Consider the following 22,956-nt stretch of genomic DNA (forward strand, 5'->3'; position numbering starts at 1 on the left):
GGCACAACAATGGGCCTCAGGATCTCGTCACTGCATCTCTATGCATTCAAACTGGCATCAATAAAATGCACCTGTGTTCATGGTCGATAACATACGCCATACCATAACCCCACCGACATCATGTGCCACTCAATTCACAACATTGACATCAGCAACCGCTCACCCGCATTGCGCCATACACAGTCTCCATTCTGCCCTGTACAGTAAAAACCTGGATTCATCCATGAAAAGACCACCTCTCCAATGTGCCAGACGCCATTGAATGTGAGCATTTTCCCACTCATGTCAGTTACGATGAACTGCAGTTAGGTGGAGACTCTTGAGGATGATGAGCAGCAGATGAGCTTCCCTGAGACGGTTTTTCACAGCTTGTACAGATTCTTTGGTTTTGCAAACCTATTGTTGCAGTAACTGTCCGGGTGGCCGGTCTCTGATGATCTTGGAGGAGAAGATGCTGGATGTTGAGGTCCTGGGCTGGTGTGGTTACACATGGTCAGCAGTTGTGAGGCCGGTTGCATGTACTGCCAAATTTTTTCAAGTACCTTTGGAGACGGCTTATGGTAGAGAAATGAACATTCAGATCACGGGCAATAGCTCTGGTGGACATTCCTGCATTCAACATGCCAACTGCAGCTTCTTCAAAACTTGCAACATCTCTGGCATTGTACTGTGTGATAAAGCTGCACATTTTAGAGGGGTCTTTTATTGTGGCCAGCCTAAGGCACACCAGTGCAATAATCATGCTGTCATCAGCATCTTGATTTGCCACACCTGTGAGGTGGATGGATTATCTCGGCAGTGAAGTGCTGCTCACTAAGAGATTTACGCAAATTTGTGACCAATGAGAGAAAAATGACTTTTGTAAACATAAAAAAAGTCTGAGATCTTAAGAGTTCAGCTGAAAAAAGGGAACAAAAACAAAAGCGTTGAATTTACAATTTTGTTAGTTTATACACATATTAAATATTCATGCAGCAAATAAAGGATCGGCACTCCAAACTTCATAAACAATTATATTAAATATTCATGTGTTTTCATAGTGGACATGTGGCAAATTCCCCCATACACATTAGACTAAAGGCAGCCAAACCCGCCAATATCAGTGGGTCAGTTTAATATGTATGCGAACCTCCCAGCTCGTTAACTGTTAGGGGAAAGACGGATGCGACCTGTCGAATTTCAATGGCTGATCCTTTTGTTTGCTCTTATTCCAGCAAGGCATCCCTTAGTTTACTGGGTGCAGCAGTTGTGACAATCAGAATTTTTAGCTGTAGCATGTAGCAGAGCTCAGAAAGCTAACCCCTCCCACACCACAGCTTTCTGTATACATTGTCTATTGACAGTAAGCTGTGTACTAGAGAAGGGGGTGTTGTTGGACCAGGACTCACAAGGGACCTAGTCCAGGCAGTGATAATCTACTGGTGATAAAACACTTGTATTGAAACAGCAGCACACAGCCTAATAAGTGACACTTCACTGAAATCAGTCTCTCGGCTATTACCTCATGATGTCCTCAGATTACATAACAAAAACATGCTGGCAGATTCACTTTAAGCTATTGAAAGACACTTTTGCTAGTTGGTAATCTTCTGAGAGAACAAGGATCAGACATGTAGTAAATTAATTACCGTAACTTTTTGTTGACATCAGTCATCTGGAGAAGATTAGGGACATGAATGAACAGATGTTAATCCATTCATGAAAAAATTGGCAGGTTTGGATTACAGTCTCCTTGTGTATATGCCTGGGTATTCACATACAGTACAATCATTCAATCTGAAATGCACAGCAAGCTATTTTTTTCTATTGTGTTGAAGTTAACTACCACTTTGGATTAGGAAAGTTGTTCATAGATTCAAGGGAATTTGTCAGCCAGCGTTACCAGACATGTGGATCAGAAGAGCAGACTGTCAGTGATTACATGTCTCACACTGGCAACACCCCCATTCATTTAAACTAAGGGGTGCTTCACACACAGCGAGCTCGCTGCCGAGATCGCTGCTGAGTCACGCTTTTTGTGACGCAGCAGTGACCTCATTAGCGATCTCGCTGTGTGTGACACTGAGCAGCGATCTGGCCCCTGCTGCGAGATCGCTGCTTGTTACACACAGCCCTGGTTCGTTTTCTTCAAAGCCGCTCTCCCGCTGTGACACACAGATCGCTGTGTGTGACAGCGAGAGAGCGACAAATGAAGCGAGCAGGGAGCAGGAGCCGGCGTCTGACAGCTGAGGTAAGCTGTATCCAAGATAAACATCGGGTAACCAAGGTGGTTACCCGATATTTACCTTAGTTACCAGCCTCCGCAGCTCTCACGCTGCCTGTGCTGCCGGCTCCGGCTCTCTGCACATGTAGCTGCTGTACACATCGGGTTAATTAACCCGATGTGTACAGCAGCTAGGAGAGCAAGGAGCCAGCGCTCAGTGTGCGCGGCTCCCTGCTCTCTGCACACAGCGCTGGTAACTAATGTAAACATCGGGTAACCATACCCGATGTTTACCTTAGTTACCAGTGTCCGCAGCTTCCAGTCAGCGGCTCCGTGCAAGCGCAGCGTCGCTTGCACGTCGCTGCTGGCTGGGGGCTGTTCAGTGGTCGCTGGTGAGATCTGCCTGTTTGACAGCTCACCAGCGACCATGTAGCGATGCAGCAGCGATCCTGACCAGGTCAGATCGCTGGTCGGATCGCTGCTGCATCGCTAAGTGTGAAGGTACCCTAAGTTCCAGGGCAGATCATCAAGGAGATCTGTATCCAGACCACAGATCTTAACAGCTCATTTACATATTAAGAAAAATGTGGATGCCCTGGAATAAAACATTGGATCGCAGATATCAAGGTATAATTTTCTTTCAACTTTCTGTGGTCCACATGCCCATATAGCCGGTGTATGGTGATTTTCCTGAAAGAATCCCTTTAACTCCATTACAACCCATGATGTGCTATGTACATCACAAGTCATTTCCTTGCCTTTGGTGCGGGCCCATATGCTGAGCCCGCATCTTTATTTGCAGATGAAGGCTGTTAACCTGTTAAATGCCGCTGTCAATCTCTGACAGCGACATTTAATGCTTGCTGATAGGCAGTTCGTTGTTTTGATCCTTCATCGGTGTGCCTGCGACACGAATGCGGAACCTCAATGAGTGGTCATGACAGCCAGGGGACTGCTGAAGACCCCTGTGTCTGTCATCTCAGTATACCTATGAAAGCCAGCTTGTGGCCAGTGTTCATAGGAGACAGCGATTTTTTTTATATATACAGCAATGCTCTGGCATTGCTGTACATAGAACAAGTGATCAGAACAATGCAGGTTAAAGTCCACTAAAGGGACTATTAAATGCAGTACAAAGTAGATATATATATATATATATATATATATATATATATATATATACATACAGCATATGTTGAAATCATTCTCCTTTTTACCACATTTCAAATTAAGAAATAAAAAGCAGACATATTGGTATTGTTGCTCTCGTAAAAGGCCGAATTATAAAAATATAAAATAAATTAATTAGATCAGTAAACAGCATAACTAGAGAAAAAACAATATGCCAGAACTGCAGTTTTTTTTTACGGCTGCAACAACAGAAAAATGGTAATAACAGGGGATCAGAACAACGTATATTCCCTAAGATAATATCAATAAACCATCAACTCGGGGCGCAAAAAACAAGCCTCACATAGCCCCAGATCCCAAAAATTCAAAACTTTAGAAAGTCGTGACACAAGCAAGATTTTTTTTTCAAGTCTGAATTTTTTTTCACCACCTAAATAAAACAAAAATGATACGTGTGGTGTAATATAATCATACAGACCTGTAGAATCATACAGCCAGGTGATTTTTATGGTAAAATGAACGCTGTAAATAAAAAAACAATTGCAGAATTGCACTTTTTTTTGCTGTTTTGCCACACTTGGAATTTTTTCCTGCTTACCAGTTCATCATATGATAAAACGAATGTTGTGATTCAACAGTACACTTCATCCCACAAAAAAGCAAGACCTCACACTGCTATATCGGCGGAAAAGTAAAAAAGTTATGGCTCTTAGAATAATGGGAGGAAAAAAACTATAGCGCAAAAATAAATAAATAAATAGATAAATAAATTTAAAAAAAAATCGCCCAATCCTTAAGGGGTTAATTAAAGGACCTTACATGTATTCTCATTTTTTAGGTGTTCAGTGAAATTGGAGCAGCACAAAGCCTAAGACGGATCGTATGCTACTCTGTTGATTGTACGGTTTCCTCCCTGGCCAAAAAAGCTCTTCAGATGATTGGTGAAGAGGTCCCTTCTCGCATTGCACGGTCTGTACCTAACTGGAAACCATTGGAAGTACAACACTGGCTGCAGCAGATTGGCTTCAACAAATTTTCACAAACGTTTTTAGTAAGTTGTGGGAATATCACACATATACATGTACTTTATGCAGCAATGTTAACTAACATTGTACTTGTTCACAACAGGACCATCAGATAGATGGTGATCTGCTGCTGAGGTTAAGTGAGATAGATCTAAAAGAAGACTTGACTATGACCTCCAGTATCACTCGGAAGAGGTGAGTGTCTGGCCTACTGCATCACTTCTATCATGGGTTTTCTTTTGATGTAAATGAGGAGACCACGCCATAGAAAAGCAGTCATTTGTACAAGGTCCAGGTTCCATAACTCAGTCAATACTGTCGACTATCCAGAAAAAATACCAGTTTGCAAACTACTTAAAGTTGTTGTCTACTTTAGGAAACAAAGTACCGTTTTGATTTTTTTTTTTTACTAGAAGACACACCTGACCATAAAACGCACCTAGGCTAAAAAGAGGAAACTAGGGAAAAAAATTAGAGCAAAAAATGTGGTCATGATGCACTGTTATGGGAAGGATCAGCTGCTGACACTGTTATGGTGGTAATTAGTGATGAGCGAGTATGCTTGTTACTACTCGGTACTCGCACGAGTATCAATGTACTCGGGCTACTCGGCGGGGACCGAGTAATCTCGCGATACTCGTGCTGTACTCGTGGTCTTCATGTTGGCGCTCTTTTTACAGCCATCCCTTATGCAGGGATTGGCTGGCAGACAACTGCAATGCCACAGCCCTGTTGTGGAATTGCAGTGATTGGCCAGCCCGCACAGCGTGACCGTGCCTTTAGCCCGACACTTCCCCGCTCGGCTACGGCCCCTCCCGCACTCCACTCCGCGTGTATATATATATGCATGCTTACACACACACACGCAAGTTTTTTTTTTTTAATTTACAGTTTTATGGTTTCTACATGCTGCCGGGGGTCATTTCAGAATAATACTCGGGTCTCCCATAGGATAACATTGGGCTCGGTGCTCGGGCCGAGTACACGAGTATTTTGAGATGCTCGGCCCGAGCCTCGAGCTCCCGAGCATTTTAGTACTCGCTCATCACTAGTGGTAATGTCCCCCAATTCTGTATTAATGTCCCCCATTGTGGGCCCCTTCTTGATATATATGTCCCCATCCAGGTATATATTTTCCCTCATTCTGGTATATATGTCCCTCATCCTGGTATATATGTTCCCCATTCTGGTATATATGATCTCCATCCTTGTATATATGTTCCCCATCCTGGTATACATGTCCTCATCATTGTATACAGTGCCTTGTTAAAGTATTCGGCCCCCTGGAAATTGTCAACCTTTTCCCACATTTCAGGCTTCAAACATAAAGATAAAAATCTTAATGTTATGGTGACGAATCAACAACAAGTGGGACACAAATGTGAAGGTGCATGAAATGTATTGCTTATTTTAAACTTTTTTAAAAAATAAATAACTGAAAATTGGGGCGTGCAATATTATTCATTCCCTTTCCTTTCAGTGCAGCAAACTAACTCTAGAAGTTCATTGAGGATCTGTGAATGATCCAATGTTGTCCTAAATGACTGATGATAAATATAAGCCACCTGTGTGTAATCAAGTCTCCGTATAAATGCACCTGCTCTGTGATAGAGTCCGTGTTCTGTTTTAAGCGCAGATAGCATCATGAAGACCAAGGAACACAACCGGCAGGTCCGTGATCCTGTTGTGGAGAAGTTTAAAGCCGGATTTGGTTACAAAAAGATTTCCAAAACTTTAAACATCCCAAGAAGCACTGTGTAAGCGATAATATTGAAATTAAAGGAGTATCATACCACTGCAAATCTACCAAGTCCCGGCCGTCCATCCAAACTTTTATCTCAAACAAGGAGAAGACTGATCAGAGATGCAGCCGAAAGGCCCATGATCACTCTGGATGAACTACAGAGATCTACAGCAGAGGTGGGAGAGTCTGTCCATAGGACAACAATCAGTCGTACACTGCACAAATCTGGCCTTTATGGAAGAGTGGCAAGAATAAAGCCATTTCTCAAAGATATCCATAACAATTGTCATTTAAAGTTTGCCAAAAACCACCTTGGAGACACAGCAAACATGTGGAAGAAGGTGCTCTGGTCAGATGAAACCAAAATCGAACTATTTGGGCAGAATGCCAAACGATATGTTTGCCGTTAAAGCAACACAGCTCATTACACTGAACACACCATCCCCACTGTCAAACATGGTAGTGGCAGCATCATGGTTTGGGCCTGTTTTTCTTCAGCAGGGACAGGGAAGATGGTTAAAATTGATGGGAAGATGGATGGAGCCAAATATAGAACCATTCTTGAAGAAAACCTGTTGGAGTCTGCAAAAGACCTGAGACTGGGACGGAGATTTGTCTTCCAACAAGACAATGATCCCAAACATAAAGCAAAATCTACAATGGAATGGTTCACAAATAAACGTATCCAGGTGTTAGAATGGCCAAGTCAAACTCCAGACCTGAATCCAATCAAGAATCTGTGGAAAGAGCTGAAAACTGCTGTTCACAAACGCCTCCATCCAACCTCACTCAGCTCCAGCTGTTTGCAAAGGAAGAATGGGCAAGAATTTCAGTCTCTCGATGTGCAAAACTGATAGACAAATACCCCAAGTGACTTGCAGCTGTAATTGCAGCAAAAGTTGGCGCTACAATGTATTAACTTAAAAGGGATGAATATTATTGCACGCCCCAATTTTCAGTTATTTATTTTTTTTAAAAAGTTTAAAATAAGCAATACATTTCGTTCAACTTCACAATTTTGTCCCACTTGTTTTTGATTCTTCACCATAACATTAACATTTTTATCTTTATGTTTGAAGCCTGAAATGTGGGAAAAGGTTGAAAAATTCAAGGGGGGGGGGGAGCGAATACTTTCGCAAGGCACTGTATATGTCCCTCATTTTGGGATATATGTCCCTCATCCTGGTATATATGTTCCCCATTCTGCTAATCCAAAATTAATATTCAATAATGCGCCCCATGCCCATAATCCTGCCCACCTCTCGGTGCTGGCGTCAATGATAGTAAAAATCTTCACAGTCATTTACTATCACTGGCTTCAGTACAGATAGGTGGGTGGGATTATGGGCATGGGGAGCAGTGCCACACCCGCCATCAGCGAGCAAGGTAGATTTTGGAATATAAGATGCACCCCACCTACCTCACAAATTTTGAGAAAACAAAACGTGTCTTATAGTCTAAGAAATATAGTGTCATACACCCTAATAGAGATTACTGAGTAAAAGGGAATCTGTCACTAGGATTTTTCCTAGTAAATCTGCTGCCAGGTAGTCCTCCATATTCATAAACTCTGTATAATGCTACCCCCTGCTACTAATTGGCAGCTTTCTTCCTTTTCACATTGAACACAGAAATCTGCCAATTATTGTTGGAGGTGGGGTTTTAAAGAGTTCAGCATTCAGAGAACTGCTAGATCTACAGCAGATAAAACTGTAATTTTATCAAAACTGTAGCAAGCAGCCCACAAAGTGATAAATCACTGGAATCAGGATTTGTGCCTCCAAATCATGCTGCTCTTGTCAATCATTATATGGACAACATACTCATTTTCATTGGGAATTGGACAATACTGAGTTTTGGTTATGAATGATGGAGCTGCAAGAGGAACTGACCATTGCTGCCATTTTTGCCCCGAGCTTATAGCTGATTACTGGGGTCCACTTTGTGGTTAACCTTTTGTCAGTGACAAGTAAAGAAGATGTTGCTATTTGGTGATGGATGTGTTTTTTTTTCGACCGTACTAACTATATAACTTTTTTTTTACCTGATCCCCTACACATGTTCTCAATTGGGAGAGGACCTCAGGCTGCAGCTTGTCAATAAAGGATCGGGCATGCTGGAAGTCTTCATGCCCAATTCTGTTTTCCCCAACACCGGCTGAAGTAACCATTGGCTGAACTTGTAATTCAAAGAATAAGAAGTTAACGTAATATTTGCGCTTTTGAGATTGTTGTGTATGAAACACTGATACCCTATTACTTATCTTTCCTCAGATTTATGAGGGAACTGGTGGAGTTAAAAACGTACGCAAACTACTCGACGTGTGATCGCAGTAATCTGGCTGATTGGCTCGGCAGTGTGGAGCCCCGCTTCAGGCAATATACTTACAATCTGGTGACTTGCGGCATTGATCGGAACTTCCTTCATCACGTGACGGAACAGCAATTAGAGGAGGATTGTCACATCACCACAGGCTTTCACAGAGTCCGTATTCTCACAGCAGCCAGAGGTCAGTTCTTCACCGGCCTCCATATTTATTGTATCATATTCATTTATATTATCTTTATTCTGATTTATTGCTGTCATGGCACGGACTTAGGGAAGGTCCAGCATGAGCTAAAAAACGCACAACAGATGGGTTTTACCAAGACAAATAAAAGGTATACCAGGGGCAAATTGACAATGTTGGGCCCTGATGCTAGTGAGAGGGAAGATGGACACCTCCTCCACTTACTTGCCTCTGTATCTTGCACTCCTAGCTAATCCATATACAGGTACCTCACTTGTCGCCGTACAGGAACCTAAGGCCCTAAGAGACCGTGCGGTAAGCACTGGCTAGTGAGTGGGAAGGTAAAGATCACTAGTCCCACCGCTGCACTTAAACAACACACCAGGCGAAGGTAAGACAGACAGGGGGGAAAATTACAACAGACTAACTCCAACAACTAGGCTGCAGTCAGGCACCAGTACTGCAGCCTACACCGCTACCAACAGCATGGACTCCAACAGCTCCTTCCACCTCTAGGTCCAGAATCCAAATGGCAAACAGCAAACAGCAAAACCGACACCCTCTGCTGGAAGCAGAGGGTATATAAAGGGACTGGGAGTGGTCCCAAACCGGAAGCACCTGACCAGGAGTCAGAAGCTGCTGTCAAGGAAGACTGACATTAATCCTTGCCACACTGAAAGAAAGAAAACACATTTAATATGTAGTCTCAGGTGACAAGGCGTATATGGGTCAACCTAGCAACTCCAGTCTGGTATGACTGTCACTGCTCCATCAAAAATATAGGAGCCTCTGAAATGGATCTATCAGCTTGGAGATCAGAACTTCTGCACATGTCGGGCCCCGCATCAGTGGTCTACTCATTGAAGACCACTGGTTTTGGGGGCGCTGCTAACACAAAATGATTGATTTCATGCAAGTAGTATAAAAGAGCTGATTTTCAGAGCAGAATGTCTCTGTCGGTCTATGTACATGAGTATTCATACTTCCTACGTGATAACTGGTCGAATAAGTTGTGTCAGCATTTAAAGTACACTCAAGGTGTTCTGCTTTTCTGGTTATTGTACATGATGTACCCATTATGGTCTGCCAGGCAGCATCACATCCGATTACTTGAAGACAGCGAACTCGGGAGACGTCTTCTCTTGTACAGTTAAGTAATTATTTATAACATTGTGCTTCTCCAGGATCCAGTCATTTATTATACTTCATACCTCTGTAGACACATAATCTGCACTGTTATCCTATACTGTCTATGCTGGCTGCATGTATGGAAGATGTCCATTATCATTTGTGCTCTAGTTAAAGGGGTTGTCCGCTCCTATTAGGCCGTGTTCACACTTAGCGTAAATGCTGCCTTTTTTCTGATACTTTTTATTTGCATGTCTTCTGCACCATGATATGTGATAACAATCTATGGGGGGGGGGGTTTCTCTGCATTTTTCCCCTATATTTGATGCCTGTTTGGTGCAGATTTGCAACAGTGTTTTTATGTGGTTTTTATGTTTTTGTTTTTTTTCTTAGTTCTGTACTCGCAACTGCGTATTTTTGTCATGCGTTTTTTCAGTCTCTCCATAGAAGCCCATAGGGAAGGAATGCACCGAAAACACACAGTTTAACACGCACATTCCTCTTTGATTGAACAGATAAGGCAGCAGCTTATCTGCGCAAAAAAAATGCAGTGGGGGCGGGGCGATGTTGCCGACCAGAGAGGACGCATGGGAAGAGAGCTCCTATAATCCGGATCTTATCCTGGCCCTTTACACCCGGTTACCTGACCCATTTACTCACTGACCTGCTGCTGTGACAGGAGACACCATCTGGAGGCTGGCGATTCCCACTGGAGCTATTCCCTGACTCCTGCACGGCGTTGCTGGATCTCCTGAGGCTGGAGAGTGTGGAGCAGCAGCCATCTTCCCTACAGCATGCATTTTCACAGTGAGCAGCAGAGCATGACTCCAGAGAGCAGTGAGGAGTGACAGATTTATGGCCAGAGGTGAAGACCCGGGAGTGGTGAGCACAGGGAGTTAATCCCTTAGCTGTGCGCTCTGCACCGCACCTAAAAGGTGTGCTTCAGAGCGCAGCTAAAAAGCTCCGTTCTGAAGTGCATGGTGCCGGCAGAGAACGTGCGCTCTGCATGCTGCATCTCCCTATAGACAGCATGCAAACCGCACGGAAGAAGTGACATGTCACTTCTTAGAACGTAGCGATTCGGGCAGCAGCCGAATCGCTGCGCTCTAATATGCCACGTGCGCACGGCTCCTGCACAATCTCTATAGACTGTGCAGGGGACGCAGGACGCATGCAGTTACGCTGCGGTGCAGAACGCAGCGTAACTGCATGCAATACACACACGTGCGCACATAGCCTAACTGGCAGTCAGTGAGCAGCAGCCCATTAAGGGGCCGGTGGCTGTGTGGGAGACTTTAACCCTTAGAGTGCTGGATGGTCTGGAGTGTGTGCCTTGCAAAACAGGCCCTGCAGATTCTTCCTGACACATGAAAACAAATAAGTGGCACATATTGAAGTCCCCACGCTGCGCAGGCCTGCATCATCCTGATAAATACACCCTGAGTGCTGTGCTGCCCTGGGACTCCCTTCATTCTTATTATCCACCATATAAGTGGCTGTTTTCCGGCTCTCTGGACGTGGTGAGGAAGTGGAGACAGACATATTACTAAATATACATTATAAAGGCACAGATTCAGACGCACGGGGGCACAATAAGAGAGGGGTGCAGAATCAGCAAATCCCCAGTGTATCAATATGAGTCCCCCTAAACAAAGTGGAGCTATTGACAAACTTAAGGAGTTCGCAAGGGGTGGTCAGGCAGATGCCCCTAAAGCCAAGAGAAATGCCACCCCAAAAGGTCAGGCACTATTGGATGACGGGTCAGAGGATAAAGATGATTTAACCCTGAGGCAGGTGTATGAACAGCTTCTACAAGCAATTTCTACAAGCAACAGCTCCCTCACAGGGAAAATTGAGCAGGTACATTCAGAGGTGGGCCTCCTGCGTCAGGACATGCAATCCTTGACGGCCCAAACAGCGGAAGTCGAGACGCGAGTGTCTGAACTTGAGGATCAAACTGTAACACTCAAAACAAAAATGACCACAATGGCCGGATGGGCAAATGCATAGCGCCAGAAAGCAGACGATCTGGAGAACCGCATGCGTCGAAACAATATACGAATCATAGGACTGCCAGAGCACTCGGAAGGTCAGCATCCGGAACAATTCCTGGAGGAGTGGCTGAAATGTAATCTCGGAGATGAGTTCTCCTTGACATTTGCGGTGGAGAGGGCGCACAGAGTTCCAACGAGGCCTCCTATTCCAGGTGCGCCACCACGTCCCTTTTTAGCAAGGATGCTCAACTACAGAGATAGAGACACAGCACTCCGTCTGGCCCGACAGAAGAGTCCACTCAAGTTCAATAATGCTGCGCTCTCGATCTTTCCGGACTTTTCGGTGGACCTCCAGAAACAGAGGGCCCACTTCATGGAGGTGAAGAAGAAATTAAGGGAGCGGAACATCATCTACTCTATGCTGTACCCTGCCCGGCTCCGCATAGTGCATGAATGGTCACTTCTGTTTTTTACTACACCTGCTGAGGCTGAGGACTGGCTACAGGTACACCCGAAACCTAAGGGGCAGAAGCAATGAGATTACTTTTCTAGGTGACATTTTCTGTGCCCCCTGGCGACCCTCTTCTTCCATGGTTGCTTGAAGCCCCCTTTGGAGACAGATGGGACTTCCCCGTGCCTCGGGTGATGGAGGAATTGGCCAGGAATTGGTTCTTGTGAAATGGGAGCCCTATCTTGTGCACCCTTATACCACCTATACCAGGACACTGTATTCAGTGGTGGTATCCCCATTGATGTTTGAAATGTTTTACAGGACTTATCGGAAAGGTCCTGAAGTTCGATATTGGTTCTATGTGTTTACAGCTGCAATTGCATTAACTTTATTTCTTTGCAGGGACAGGCTTATTACTGTTGGAGGGTTAACCACACTTAATTGCAGGGCAGAAAGCGTCTTATACCTGGGATCCTGGTTCTATAAAAAGATGTATGTAATATGGGGTCAGAGCTAATATTTATGACCTGGAATGTCAGAGGCCTTAAATCGCCCAAAAACGTATTAAGGTATTCTCCCAAATTAAGCAAGTCAAGTCCCAACTGGTGGTACTAGTAGAGACTCACCTCACACGGGACACAGCCAGACTAGTACAATGGTCGGCACATGCGTTCCACACCAGCTACTCCAGGGGTGTCTCTCTATTGGTCCATAGACATATCCGTTGGGAAGTGAAGGTGGTGAGGCGTGACCCAGAGGGGCGATTTGTGTTTATATATGCGTCTATAAACTCTAGAGATTATGTGCTATTATGTATTTAAACCCCCTGCCAGCTCGCATCTCCATTCTTAAACAAGCACTGAGCTTTGCCCTCAATTATCCAGATGCGTATGTGTTATGTATGGGGGATTTTAATCTTGTGATGAATGAGGAGCAGGACAGGTTTCGGATGGATGGAGGGGGACAACATTCGGCCACACACTTGACTGATTTGCAGCAATGCGCGGAGGGAGGTGGGAGGATTGACTTTTGGCAACTCCGGCATCCTAACACCCGAGAATATACATGTCATTCTTCAACTAGACGCACGCTGTCCCGACTGGATTATATTTTTGGGTCGAGCAATATCGCAACCTGGGTGGATGACGTGGTACACAGGGTCAGGGGCATATCAGATCACAGCCCAGTGATTCTTACTATGAAGACTAACCAAGGTGTTGGTAAACCCTTTTGGAGGTTAAACCCCTTTTGGCTGAAACTAATAGATCAAAGTGATAGAACTCTGAACCAAATAGAAGATTTCCTGGAAGCCCACCCTAAACCCTGGAATATTAACTTGGTGTGGGACACTCTTAAAGCCTACCTTAGAGGGTGTTTGTCTTCAACCATAACATATCTTAAAAGAGTGACTAAAACTGAGGATGATATAGTAGAGGGGAGACTTAGGGACTCAGAGGCAATATATATATCGGCCCCAACCGATGGAAATAGGGCGGCCTGGATGCAATCATATAGGTTATACAGTGCCTACAAGTAGTATTCAACCCCCTGCAGATTTAGCTGGTTTACACATTTGGAATTAACTTGGCATTGTGACATTTTGACTGTAGATCAGTCTGGAAGTGTGAAATGCACTGCAGCAAAAAAGAATGTTATTTCTTTTTTTATTTTTTTTTTAAATTGTGAAAAGTTTATTCAGAGGGTCATTTATTATTCAACCCCTCAAACCACAAGAATTCTGTTTGGTTCCCCTAAAGTATTAAGAAGTATTTCAGGCACAAAGAACAATGAGCTTCACATGTTTGGATTAATTATCTCTTTTTCCAGCCTTTTCTGACTAATTAAGACCCTCCCCAAACTTGTGAACAGCACTCATACTTGGTCAACATGGGAAAGACAAAGGAGCATTCCAAGGCCATCAGAGACAAGATGGTGGAGGGTCACAAGGCTGGCAAGGGGTACAAAACCCTTTCCAAGCAGTTGGCCCTACCTGTCTCCACTGTTGGGAGCATCATCCGGAAGTGGAAGGCTTATGGAACTACTGTTAGCCTTCCACGGCCTGGACAGCCTTTGAAAGTTTCCACCCGTGCCGAGGCCAGGCTTGTCCGAAGAGTCAAGGCTAACCCAAAGACAACAAGGAAGGAGCTCCGGGAAGATCTCATGGCAGTGGGGACACTGGTTTCAGTTAATACCATAAGTAACGTACTCCACCGCAATGGTCTCCGTTCCAGACGAGCCCGTAAGGTACCTTTACTTTCAAAGCGTCATGTCAAGGCTCGTCTACAGTTTGCTCATGATGACTTGGAGGACTCTGAGACAGACTGGTTCAAGGTTCTCTGGTCTGATGAGACCAAGATCGAGATCTTTGGTGCCAACCACACACGTGACGTTTGGAGACTGGATGGCACTGCATACGATCCCAAGAATACCATCCCTACAGTCAAGCATGGTGGTGGCAGCATCATGCTGTGGGGCTGTTTCTCAGTCAAGGGGCCTGGCCATCTGGTCCGCATCCATGGGAAGATGGATAGCACGGCCTACCTGGAGATTTTGGCCAAGAACCTGCGCTCCTCCATCAAGGATCTTAAGATTGGTCGTCATTTCATCTTCCAACAAGACAACGACCCAAAGCACACAGCCAAGAAAACCAAGGCCTGGTTCAAGAGGGAAAAAATCAAGGTGTTGCTGTGGCCTAGTCAGTCTCCTGACCTTAACCCAATTGAAAACTTGTGGAAGGAGCTCAAGATTAAAGTCCACATGAGACACCCAAAGAACCTAGATAACTTGGAGAAGATCTGCATGGAGGAGTGCGCCAAGATAACTCCAGAGACCTGTGCCGGCCTGATCAGGTCTTATAAAAGACGATTATTAGCTGTAATAGCAAACAAGGGTTATTCCACAAAATATTAAACCTAGGGGTTGAATAATAATTGACCCACACTTTTATGTTGAAAATTTATTAAAATTTAACTGAGCAACATAACTTGTTGGTTTGTAAGATTTATGCATCTGTTAATAAATCCTGCTCTTGTTTGAAGTTTGCAGGCTCTAACTTATTTGCATCTTATCAAACCTGCTAAATCTGCAGGGGGTTGAATACTACTTGTAGGCACTGTATATGCAGCACTCTGAGACCAAGTCCAAACGCAAATTGTTCTTTACCCGACAATCATATTTTGAGCTTGGAAATCAATCCAGTAAATTATTGGCATATATGGTTAGGCAACACAACACTTCAAATACAATATTGGGTATACGGAGGATGGATGGCTCAATAGCTACATCCCCTGAAGATATTTTAGAGTGCTTTTGTGAATACTATAAAACCCTATACACTTCTAGAAATCCTCATGGAGTTCAAAGTTGCGTGACATATTTGTCTGATTTGGAGTTTCCCACTTTGAGTGAATCACAACGGGAGTCTCTGGAGGTGGACATCACACTGGATGAAGTGATTACTGCCATCTCGGATATGGCTAGGGGGAAATCCCCGGGTCCAGATGGCCTTCCCATAGAATTCTATAGTAAATATTGTGACGTATTGGCCCCGATTCTTTTAGAGGTTTTCTCACATTTTTCAGCCAGCGACTCTCTACCTGCCTCCTTATACGAAGCACATATAGTCGTGCTGAGGAAGGAGGGTAAAGACCCACTAGACTGCGGTTCATACCGTCCTATATACCTAGTTAATGTGGATTACAAGATCTTTACCAAAATACTGGCGTCCAGGTTTAATTCACTCATATTGAGTATAGTTCACCCAGATCAAACCGGATTTATGCCTGGGAAAAACACCTCTATAAATATAAGACGGGTCCAGTCCAACAATTACAATCCGCTCTCATCCACAGATCACTGGAATCACTATAACCGACCGCATAGATCAAATAGGATTGTATGCGGATGACATGGTTGTCATCTTAGATCGAGTGCAAGAGACTCTACCGGTGGTTATAGACACTATAGATAAATTTGGGGAGTTTTCGGGACTACGCATCAACTGGGATAAGTCGGCTTTGATGCCATTAATGAATGGGTCTGGGATTTCAATGGAGGGTAGGGCACCTTTGCAAGTGGTAACTAGCTTTAAATACCTGGGAATACACATACAGAAAGACCATACACTAGACCTGCAGACGAGTATAACACCACTTCTGGAGCACGTTAAACTTAAATATAACTTGTGGAGCAAGCTACCCCTGTCAGTGGTTGGCAGAATAAATTTAATCAAAATGATATTGTCAAGGAAGGAATTTTGAGTGAAGACTGCTAATGGAGTCTTCGTTTAGGATCCAGAGACGGTGCCCCATTAATGCTGTATACCAGTGCCGATATATTAATGTATGTATCAGACAATGAATACACAGACACCCTTTCTGCTTGAGTCAGCGTCATCAACTAACTGTATTGAAAGAAACTTAATTATTACAGAAGGCATCTTTGGCCTTGAAAATGATACATAGAGTTTATGGGAGTGTCACTCCCCTATTTCTCCCAGCATATTGTACAATACATCTGTTCATTAAAACATTCTTTCTGTGTGGACACTACTGATAAGAGTTTGTAGCTGCACATTTTGGCGTCATTATCTTTGGTTAACCCCTTCATGACTATACAACTTTGAATTAAACTATAGGTCTGTGGAATTGCTACATAGACAGACAGATAATTATGCAATTACATCTATATTTTGATTATTTATATACACAGATATTCTTATTACGTTTGAACAAACAAGCTATAGCTCAGTGCCACCTCCACAGTCCCCCCTTTAATAAAATATCTGTGAATATTATTAACCTTAAATTTAAAAATTTTCCCCATTTAGATATATTTTATTATTTGGGACTTATTTGTGACCTACTGCCTTTGGGACTTTAATTATATCCATATCTATATATGTGGACTTTCTATGGGATTGTTGTTTAATTTAACACTATAGGCTTTTTTTAGCTCCCCCCTTAAGTACTTATTTTTATTTATTAAACATAACTCTATGATTTATAGGGGCTATTAGAATTGGCATTATTATCTTGATTAAGAAAAATTGAATCTAAACCTTATTTAAAAATTAGCACATAATTAAAAAACAAAAAAAACAAAAGGACATTTGGAAATTGGAAATTGTCCATGGTTCTTCGTTCCGGATATGAAACAAAAAGGAGGATGCTTAGTCAGTGCAAGTCCACTTAGGGCCACTTTGTGAACCTGAATAATCTGCTCTTGATAAAAAAAAACAAAACATGATGAGGCTTCATGTATACAGTTTGTGGCGCAGACTTGGAAAAACCTTCTTCTGGGATAATGGGTTGAATAGCGTCCGCTTTCTGCTTCGGTTGTGTCGGGTCCATTGGTTTCTGAGATGTGACGTCAACTCGCGTGTCACTGCCAGTGCTCAGCAGACTAGGCCGGAGAGACATCAGCCTGATGGGATAGGCTCTTCCAAAACTTTTCCCGAGATGAGAGAATCCATAGCTAGCATTTTATATTAAGGAAAATCACTGAATATATACATATGAGTTAGTAGGAGACAAAAACATTTGTAAATGGTTAGATTACATTAACCAAACCACATTTTTGGGTCTATGAAATGGCTGAATTAAGTAGTTTAGATTACTCAATTCGTACCCTTAACAGTCCCCCCTTGACTTACTTCTGCCATTTCCAAATACTAAGGGTACTGTGTTCCCTTAGGAAAAGAGGAAGAAAGATCTGTTGGGAAATCCTGCCTGACTGAACGTTGAGGCATGGGTTGAGAGGGGAATGAGATTTCTTCACCGGTTTGAGACCAAGGACCCCTAGGCGAGTCCTCACCCTTTGTAGTTGGACTTTCCCATGTCTCAAGGTTCTCTAAGTCCTCTTTTCTAACTGTTTCGGCAATGATGGTTTGGGACTGTACAGGTTTGTTTGGTTTTTTTTTTAAAGGATAAATATGAGCAGGAAGTTTAGTGCAGCTCCGGTGGATCGACCCTTCTGCAATACGGGGCATGAATCCATGTTGTCCTGCCGTTGTGCTTTATCGAAATTTGTGTCCTTTTAGGATTAATCAGTCTCCTGACCGAAAACCATATACTACTAACTCTGCTTTAGGATCTGGAATTAGAAAATACACTTGTTTATTTCTCTAATTAATCAATCATATGAAAATTATACGTGCTTTTGCGCTAGACCCAAAAAACATTTTACATTGGAACCTGTTTATTACTAAAGAGAAACACAACACACACTAAAGAGAAATACAACACGCATTGGTTTACAACTTATTAGTTTGTTTTTTACATACCACTTGCATTATATGGATTTTCAGCAATGACGTCGTTTTCTGCACTGGAAAGCCTCTGACCAGACCTGGAAAGAAATCTACACAACATGCACAGACTTGCATACAACGTGCTCATGATAAACATCTATAATCAGTTTGCAGTCTCTAAGAATGGATAGAGCAGGTGCAGAGTGTTTCTACTGACTCTTTACAGTTTTTCCTCATTGTTTTAAAAACGTGCTTCACAAGACCGGGTGAGTTTATCTACCTGGGTACTGAACCCTGGCGTCACCAAAGCACACACTGATATCCAACTGTCACAGATGTTAGTCCATGTTACTTGGGCCATCATTAAGAAGAGATCTCATGGCAGAGAAAGCTTACCGCCCTTCATCCACAGACCTTCCTCAGTCAGCCGGCTCCCTGCGTCTCGCACTCCACTCCTTATTGGTTCACTTGATCCTGTAGGGATTTAAGAACACAAGGAGTGACAGAAGTCACTGACGTGACCAGTGTCACCGAGGCATGGTCTTTATGCATGGTAAAGGACTCCTCAACTCTAGGCCCGTTCACTGCTTCTTGGTCAGCTGCACCTGTGCGGGGATCTCCATCCGATTCCATCAGCTCAGATCTAGACTTTCTTTTCGGCGTACCTAGCTTATTTGACAACAGGAAAGATCTACATCCTACATACATTTTGACTATCTTACCTACCTCTGCTCCACCCATCTAGAGAGGCACTTACGTCACTTCCTGCTGTACCGATAGGAGGGGAGGGAGTGGCCTAAATTTAGATTACCTCATGTTGTGTGAACTGTAGCATATCCAGTGCAGAATCGACCACCATCTGGTTTCATCTATAAAAACAAAGACTAAAAGAAATATTGATTAGATCATTCCTATAACAGACATATATTCCTACATTCATAATAATCCAATAAACATGACATAACTGTTGCAAAGGAAAGGCCAGCTTTAAAGCCTGCTTTAAAGCCTATCCAATATATCTGCTGCTGGAAAAATGCAATAGATATCTACTCCCTCCCTTTTTATATACTACTTTGGCAAAATATATAGATCCATAACAGTAAACAATATGATTAACCAACCAATAAATATAACTTATACTCTACTGGGAAATTTTGAAACCTTACAACAGGGTTCATAGATATTCTGTATCTACAAAAGAAAAGGAAAGTAATCAATATTGGCAGTCTGTATGCAAAAATAATACAAAATAAAAACATAACCATAAAAACAAAAAAAAAAAACTAATTTGTATATTTTAAAAAATATACTTTTCCCTGCAAAATTAATTTAATTATTTAAATAGCAGCAGAATACTATTGATAATCTCCTATGAAATTTTGAACTCTTAAGGATTAAACAAAATCCACTCCAACGCCCGGAAAAAACACTTGTTAGTACATAAGACAGAAACAGCTTTGTAAATCTGCTGAAACTACCTTTTTTTTTTTAACTTTTCTCTACTTCCTTATTTTTTTTCTCTGTTCTCTACAACGTGTGACTAGCAGCAGCTTACTGAAAACACTCTCACACATCCCTGCGCTGACTTATGCCCCCCCTGTCTCCTTCAGGATGCGCGATGTTAGAACAGCTGGTGGGAAAAACAGATACAAGAAAAATAACCATGGGCAGAACTTTCACTATAGAAATATATAAAATATATTTCTGTACCGTGTCAGCCAGCAGAAACAAAAGTACTACAGAAACATGTATTATAGAAAGCTTAAGATTGATGGAGTGGAATGGAGAGCATCATTAGAGCGGGTAGCTTGGGACTGGAAATCACTGCAACAAAAACAAGCAGTCCGGGGCTCCCCCCTGTGTCAGTAGGGAAGGTTGGGGCAGACTCGTGGGTGCAGCCGGACTGTGGGCAGTATCTTGGGAAATCTCCTGGGACTGATTTAAAGGGATACTGTGATACTCTGGGAAAAAGCACACCAGGCTTCAGGTAGATCATTACTGGATCTACAGGGAACACCTGTATTGTAAATTTATGTGTTGCAAGTTTTGGTTACGGTTTTGAGGGTACCTGGCCAAACACTGAGATTTGTGGGTGTGACACTTTCTTTGATAGTGGCCGGGCTGACCACAACGCCAACAATTCCGTTGCTGGCTCTGCTGGTTTTGTTGATTGGGAGCTATGTATACGGGGTTTGGGCCCTGCTGGGGCATGGGCTGTGGCGGGGGCTGCACCGGCGCGGTTATATACACAAATTGATCTTGAGCCCATCTTTTTAAAGTGGCACAATACTGTTCTCCACTTCGGAAAATGGTGTCATCAGTGCCTGGGGGCATTGGGAGATGGGGTTCCATTAAGGGCCAAAAACTGTCTCCTGCTTTTATCCAGGTGAGATTAACTAGGTCCTTCCGCGCAGCTGAATATAACTGGTGGACCTGTAGCATCTTCCTATAAAATCGCATAGGGTTAATGTCGGGATCTGGCAGGCAGGGGATTAATGCCGCTGACTGGATAGGGTTGAAAGGGACATATTTAAATGAGGGCTGTTCCTCGTTAGGTTCAGGGTAAGGCTCACTATGTGTCCTAGGGGAAGGAGGGGGATCCAAGGGGAGGGGATTGGTAACTGGGGAGCGTGATGTCAGACTGGCCGGTGAGGGAAGAGACGGCATTGCAGGTATGGGAGGAACCAGGGGTATGGGTGTGGAAAGGGTTAAGGGATGCTGTCTAGTGACTGCAGCATCTGTGAATATCTCCGGGACAGGGGAATAGAATGGGGATCAGGTTGTGGGGCAGCAACAAAACAACCTGCCGGAGGACCCTCAGATCTGTCCTCAGACTTGGGTAACATATAGAAAAACACAACATCTCCTCGCTCATCCTCTTCTTTGACTTCAGTATATCTTTCTGATAGCAATATCTGCGTTATTCTGTTAAACAATTCAGCATCAATTAACAAGTAATACTCTGGAAATCTCCGGGGCACGTTACACAGCTGAACTGTCTCCAGCACGTGCCCCTCCCTAAGGAAGGCTTACTAAATCCACTGTGAATCCTCAGCTTTCTTAACCTTGTCTTCTCCGTTCTAAACATTTTTGCTATCTTGGTGGTGTCTGAATTACACTAATATAACTATGCGGTGAACGTTAGAGTCCGGCCGGCACCTAAGGCTACACCTCTATACTAGCTGGCAACTCCTCAGCTATATAGTAATAAGGGTATCCCGCGCTTGGAGGAGGGGTACAAAATGTATTCCCTCCGGACTTGATCAGCTGCACCAATATTTTTTATTGTCCTAATCCCTATCTTCTTTCATTGAGGATCTGTCTCATGAAAGGAGGAGGACGTGCAAAAATGTACATGCATATACAAAAATGTCCCGACCTCCGGACTTGGTCAACTGTATCAAACTTAATGTCCTAATCCCTATCTTCAGTCACGGGAACTCCCCCGCGTCTTTAATTACAGACCGGGTCAGTCTAACTAGCTATATCCAGCCACCACCGTCTTTCCTGCCCTAACAACCGTCCTCTGGATCCCGTGTGACACTCGATCCACACCTCAGGGCTGGGATCGTGCTCTGAGCTCCAGCGGGCACTACTCATGAGTCACAATCAGGTACCTTTTAACACCGATATGGACACACAGCCCATCACTCCCTCCTCTCCAAAACCAACCACAACGGCAGTGAATACACAGTATGTAACACTTACCCGTGGGGTCGGAGGTGATCAGCCTGTTTGGAGGAGAGGGAGATCTGAGTCCGCGACGTCCAAACCATCGGTATCTTCAGGTCAGCAGTGCATCCGTGGAGCCCCACGCTGGTGCGCCAAACTGTCAAGGAAGGAATTTTGAGTGAAGACTGCTAATGGAGTCTTTATTTAGGATCCAGAGACGGTGCCCCATTAATGCTGTATACCAGTGCCGATATATTAATGTATGTATCAGACAATGAATACACAGACACCCTTTCTGCTTGAGTCAGCGTCATCAACTAACTGTATTGAAAGAAACTTAATTATTACAGAAGGCACCTTCGGCCTTGAAAATGATACATAGAGTTTATGGGAGTGTCACTCCCCTATTTCTCCCAGCATATTGTACAATACATCTGTTCATTAAAACATTCTTTCTGTGTGGACACTACTGATAAGAGTTTGTAGCTTCACATTTTGGATTCATTATCTTTGGTTAACCCCTTCATGACTATACAACTTTGAATTATACTATAGGTCTGTGCAATTGCTACATAGACAGACAGATAATTATGCAATTACATCTATATTTTGATTATTTATATACACAGATATTCTTATTACGTTTGAACAAACAAGCTATAGCTCAGTGCCACCTCCACAATATTACTTCCAAAGTTTAGTTATACACTACAACATAGTGCAGTATCAGTACCCAAATCCTTCTTCTCAATGTTGAACTCGCTTACTACCTCTTTCATATGGGGGAAATCCAGACCCAAACTTCGGTTATCCATTTTACAGAGATCCAAAAGACTGGGAGGGATGGCT

The 22,956-nt window shown here is 43.4% G+C and overlaps 1 protein-coding gene across 1 annotated transcript in view; it reads left to right on the top strand.

The window, feature by feature from the left end:
* SARM1 (sterile alpha and TIR motif containing 1) overlaps positions 1 to 22,956 on the top strand; it is a 56,432-nt gene that overhangs the window by 17,585 nt on the left and 15,891 nt on the right. The window contains exons 4-6 of the mRNA XM_075335350.1: positions 4,173 to 4,385; positions 4,463 to 4,554; positions 8,377 to 8,612. Coding sequence (XP_075191465.1) covers positions 4,173 to 4,385; positions 4,463 to 4,554; positions 8,377 to 8,612 — 541 coding nt within the window. The remainder of the gene's footprint in view (positions 1 to 4,172; positions 4,386 to 4,462; positions 4,555 to 8,376; positions 8,613 to 22,956) is intronic.

The sequence above is a fragment of the Anomaloglossus baeobatrachus genome, chromosome 2, assembly GCF_048569485.1.
Source record: "Anomaloglossus baeobatrachus isolate aAnoBae1 chromosome 2, aAnoBae1.hap1, whole genome shotgun sequence".
Taxonomy (NCBI): domain Eukaryota; kingdom Metazoa; phylum Chordata; class Amphibia; order Anura; family Aromobatidae; genus Anomaloglossus; species Anomaloglossus baeobatrachus.